We start from the raw sequence: 5,556 nt of genomic DNA, 5'->3' as shown, positions 1-5,556 counted from the left end.
TACTACAATTCATCTTACCACCAGGGGGTGCTCTAACCATCTTTACTCTTAGACAGGTATTTATTTGAATTCATCAATTTATGTCAGCTAATTCTATCTCAGAGGGACTGTCTTCTTGCACCTCCAGGGTCCAGGTTCGATCCTCGTTTTGGTTCTGTGTGCAAAGACTTTCCATGTTTCCATGCTTGGTGGTGTAAATAAATCAATCAATCAATCAATAAGTAAATAAATATTTACATATATTTAACTATTATTATTATATTTTAACCATAAACTATAAATATTATATAAACTATTAAATACAAGGTATTTAATTTAAAATAGTTTACAAAATTATATCTATTTATGTAAACATATAAGTTATTAAAGGTTTTGCTTATTTGTACATTTATACATTATACCTTGGTCTTCTATAATTAACATTTTACTTTAAATTAATTTAAACACAAAGCTACATTGTTACTGAGCAGCAAATATCTTTCATCCACCATAATTATTATTTCTAAACAAACTTGAGTGTTCCAACTTTTGTACTACCGTACCACTGCTCAAGGTTAGTACCAAAAGATAGGGATCACTTTCTAACTCCATGTTCCGGTCTTTCCTGATTACTAATTCTTTCAACACTGTAAAAGAATGCATCTAAAATACACAATAATCTCCTCTGAATAGTTGATATTGGTTACGGTTAGCCCCTAGAGGAAGCCAGACTCAGAGACTTCATTTTGTGTTCCTTTGGGTTTTCTTTTAGTTTGAACTCAATTTCCCAATGTGCACCTCGGTCAGGTGATGGGAGCGCTCACCTGAACTGAGGTAGATAATTAGAAGTGACTGATTAGTTTTGGTTATAAATAGCTCTTTGTTCAGTTGATCTGCTTCTGGCATCTGTTGTGTTAATGTGCTGTTTTGTTAACGTTCTGTTTGGGTAATATTCAAATTCAAATTTTTCACATACAATTATTTGTCACATACACAGTACAATATGCAGTGAAATGCTTAGACAACTGCTCGTGACCTAAGAATAAAAGACTATGAATAGGAATAGATATGAATATATCTATTATCATTATCATAAATATGAAAATTAAAATAAAGGGTTAAGGGCCGCGCTCAAGGGCCCAACAGTGGCAACTTGGTGGTTGTGGGGTTTGAACCTGGGATCTTTCGAACCGTAGTCCAATGCCTTAACCACTGAGCTACCCCTGGCCTCTAATTGCCAGTGGCAAGCCTCTGTTTAACCTCCTCAGCATCCATTTTCGCATTTCTCTCGCGCTAATCGAAACGCATCACATGACCGCTCATTTACCGCCCGAGCCCATGTAAAATGAAATTAATTAAGTCCGAACGCGTCGGGTCCTGTCGGGTTTGGGCAAAGATCTTCAGCTCTACTTCCCAAGTCCTCATCCAGTTTCCGTAACAATATTGAGATCATATTAACAGCTCTAATCTGTGGTGCTGTTTGTTAATTGGTCATTTCTGAGGCTGGTAGCTCTAAATTAACAACTTCTACTTTTTTTTTTAAAGGTAAAGTACCTGTTAATTTTTTTTTTTTTACTTTATATTTTGTGTTAATTATTTTTATGTATTTATGTTTGGTGGCTGTGGAACAAATAATTTGAGTTTCTATTATTTCTTATGGGAAATTTTTATTTGATTCCAGGATGAATTAAGCTCATCCAAGGTTCCACTGTATTTGGTATATACCACGTTTGGTATAACCTGGATCAGGGCATCGCTCCAGACTGGATGAAACAAACCAGAAGGAATCTGTTTAGAAAGGCTACCAAAAGGCCCACAGCAACTCTGAAGCAGTTACAGGAATTTATGGAAAAGAGCAGTCACAATATCACAAATTCTCCACAAAAGTGATTATTTTGTGTTTAACTTTATGTTACTATCTTTTTAGAGTAATATTGATTATTAATAAAATTCAGAGATATTGTCAAGGAGATAACTTTATTCACTAATAAAAATGTGACTAAGTCTTAAAACGCGCGCGCATCCTCTAAGCCGTACATCACTTCCTTTAAAGACTCTTCACAAGTTGTTTATCTTCCATACATCCAAAATAAAAACTGCAAAACTCATTGTTTTATTATGTTATTTTTAAATGTAAGGCGTGAGGTATTTTAACAGAAGTAACAGTTAACAGCACACTGAACAGCTGAGGACAGTCAGGTACATTGTGTTTCATTGATCATGATCTCTCTCTCTATTCCTCTTTCTTCCTTTTTGTTGTCTCTCTGCTTGTTGATTTTTGGTAAATCTGTATTTGGATGAGGAGCAGCAGAGAGCAGCAGGAGGACAGGACACAGGCCAGAGAGTGGAGCGAGTGAGACTCCTACAGAGAGAGAGAGAGAGAGAGAGAGAGAGAGAGAGAGAGAAGTCCATACACTTAACCAGTAATAAACGTGTGAAACCCAAAGATGTGTCAAATACGATCCAGATAAAACACTGTCACTCTGTCTGGTCCATTATGTTTTTAGGTGTGTGTGTGTGTGTGTGTGTGTGTGTGTGTGTTACCTGTGTGGATCGAAAGGCACGTCCCAAAGAAGCCAGAAACACCAAAAACACACTTGCACCAGAGAGCTGCCCGGTGGACCGAGTGTGGAGATTACAGCCTGCCTGGATCAACTACACACACAAATAAGGATTAAATAAACTGACATTAAACAATTACTAGATGGAGGGAGACATGAAACAGTGAGAGAGTGAGAGAGAGAGAGAGAGAGTGAGAATTTTTTTTTTTTTTTTTTTAGAAATTACAAAAACGTTTATTTACAAAAAAAGTCGCATAACCACAAATCTAACAAGCATCAACTCGGATGCAAATTAATACAACGTAAAAATCGATTCATCTTCCAGAAGAACACATAAAGCATCATTGCAACACCAAATGTTCTGTAATAAAAGCAAGTCATCAATACTCCTATAATAACAGAAATCAATCAAAATTCTGGATTGCACCAGGTTAAAGAATAATGTAACAATGTTTTGTACTACATTCTGCTCAATTTTCTTTCTCCTGCTCAAATAAATGACCATCTTTGCTCGGCCCAACACAAAATTAAGCATTTGATACGTATATCTTTTCCTTAAAACATATTTGCATCCCAAAATGAAAACAACCTGTGAGAACACCTCATTACATTTTCTAAAGATCTCTCTTAAAACAGAAAACAAAGGTTCAAGCCTATAACAACTTGAGAATGCATGAAAAATAGTCTCTCTATCATCACAAAAAGGACATTTATCAGAACTTCCAGGACTTAAAACAACAGTAAACGCGTTAGTTGCAATAATACCATGAGCAACTCTCCATTGTAAATCTCCTGTCTTTCTGATCAACGGTGGTTTATAAAAAACTCTCCACTGTGGCTTTTTGTCATCCTCTAGATTAAAAAAGGCACGCCAAGGGGTATCTACCCTATTGTTCAACATTTTCTTGTTAAAAGCAATTGTACAATATTTATACAAAACTTTTTTATTACAAGAGAAGAAATCAACGTTTAGGGAACTGGTTTCCTTTAGGTAAAACCCAGAATACTCATCCAATTTAGGAGCGAAGATCAATCGAGGAAAGGGGTCTTCTACATCGCGGCTACACAGTCCGTTACTGTAATCTGATAACAAGAGTCTCTCATGATCACTTAAAGCCGATTCCCATCTCCGGGGGATTATTGTCGTAACACGAGTAGAATTAAATCCGAAACCTTGAGAAAGTGCTTCATTGTCTTTAAAATCAAGTCCAGTTACTTCCAGCAAGCGACCAAGAGTCACAATTTTGTTATCAATAAGTGCTTTGCTCAGCCCGGGAAAAGACGAGTTGCTCAGTCCAATCGCTTGCCATGAATTAAAGGTTCTTCCAGCAACCAATACAACGAATTTGGAAGCCCTACTCTCTGAAAGGAAAAAAGATTCCACACCTCAAAAACATTTCTATAAAATACAGGTAATGCAGGGAAATGAAGATTCAATGGATCCATTAAAAAAAATTGTTCCTAAACTGTTTAATATCACTCTTCCAACAGCATTCCAGTTACAAGCATCTGAAGCAGTTAAAAGTCGTTGCAAAAAGTGTAGCCTAAAAGCAGCTATTTTACTTTGTAAATGTATAAGACCCTGACCACCTTCTTCTTTAGATAGAAACAATACACTTTGTGGGATCCAATGTAGCTTATCCCAAAAAAAGTCCACCAACAATGACTGTAAGTTCATTAACAAAGTTAGTGGAGGATCCAAACGAGCAAACTTATGCCACAGTGAAGAGGCCACTAAATTATTGACAATTAAAACTCGTCCTCTATAAGACATTTTTGGAAGCAACCATTTCCATTTTTCTAGTCTACCTTTAATCTCACTCTTTCACTCTTATACCTTCCCAATTTTTTTGGGTTACGGTCTCATCCCCAATGAAAACTCCTAGATATTTGAACCCAATTTTTCCCCACTCCAGACCAAAAGGAAGTTTTGGTTTATAATTCTTCCAATCCCCTATTAAAAAAGCTTCACTTTTACTCCAATTAACACTAGCAGAAGAGATCTTTTTGAAGATTTTCAAGAGGTTTAATAACACCTCAATGTCATTTTAACCATTAATACATATTGTCACATCATCTGCATAAGCCGACAGGGTAAAATTATTCTTGCATCCTGGTAACAATACACCTTGAAGTTTACATCTTATCTGCTGTAACAAAGGTTATATTGCTAAAAAGTATAACATGCCAGATAGGGCACAGCCCTGTCTTATGCCTCTAGAGACTTTAAAAGGAGTACATAAACCACCGTTGATTTTCAAAATACTCTCCACATCACTATAAAGAATTTTAATGAAGTCAACAAACTTCTCGCTGAAGCCAAAAGCAGTTAAAACCTTCCACAAAAAACAATGTTCTACCCGATCAAAAGCTTTTTCTTGATCTACTGAAACAAAACCACAATCTAGGTTTAGCATCTTGGAGACTTCAGTGAGACCGCGAATAAAAGCAATATTATAAAAAATTTATCTACCTGGGACACGGTAAGTTTGGTCAGGATGAATAACACTATCCATTACTTTGGCTAATCTATTAGCTAAGATTTTTGACAAAAGCTTGTAATCGCTACAGAGCAAAGAAACAGGACGCCAACACTTTATATCTCCAAGATCTCCCTTTTTCGGCAGGAGAGTCAGCACAGCTCTTCGGCAACTTTGAGGCAGCTTACCTTCTTCCATACTGGTATTTAACATCTCTAGGAGATCCACTCCTATTGTTGACCAAAAGGACTTGTAAAAGTCCACTGGTATACCATCAATGCCTGGTGTCTTACCAGGCACCATCCCACCAAGTGCTTTCTGTAGCTCGCTCATACTCAGAGGGCTAGACAATTCAGTGTTGAGACTTTGAGGCACCTGAGGTAAGTTTTCAAAGAAAAACTCACCCTAATCTTTCTGCTCTGCAGTGATTTCACTTTTATATAAGTTTTCATAAAAAGCAACTGCTCTCTGACGTATTTCTGAAAAATTTGTCAAAAGAATTCCAGATTCAGAACGTAAAGCATGGATGGTTCTGC

The 5,556-nt window shown here is 36.6% G+C and overlaps 1 protein-coding gene across 1 annotated transcript in view; it reads right to left on the bottom strand.

Moving 5' to 3' along the window:
• Nucleotides 1-2,077: 2,077 nt before the first annotated feature.
• Nucleotides 2,078-5,556, bottom strand: part of mpdu1a (mannose-P-dolichol utilization defect 1a) — a 9,540-nt gene continuing 6,061 nt past the window's right edge. The window contains exons 6-7 of the mRNA XM_053484863.1: nt 2,524-2,634; nt 2,078-2,341 (exon numbers count right to left, since the gene is read on the bottom strand). Coding sequence (XP_053340838.1) covers nt 2,213-2,341; nt 2,524-2,634 — 240 coding nt within the window. The 3' untranslated portion in view covers nt 2,078-2,212. The remainder of the gene's footprint in view (nt 2,342-2,523; nt 2,635-5,556) is intronic.

The sequence above is a fragment of the Clarias gariepinus genome, chromosome 24 (genome assembly GCF_024256425.1).
Source record: "Clarias gariepinus isolate MV-2021 ecotype Netherlands chromosome 24, CGAR_prim_01v2, whole genome shotgun sequence".
Classification (NCBI taxonomy): domain Eukaryota; kingdom Metazoa; phylum Chordata; class Actinopteri; order Siluriformes; family Clariidae; genus Clarias; species Clarias gariepinus.
This window is presented reverse-complemented; position numbering and strand designations above follow the sequence as displayed.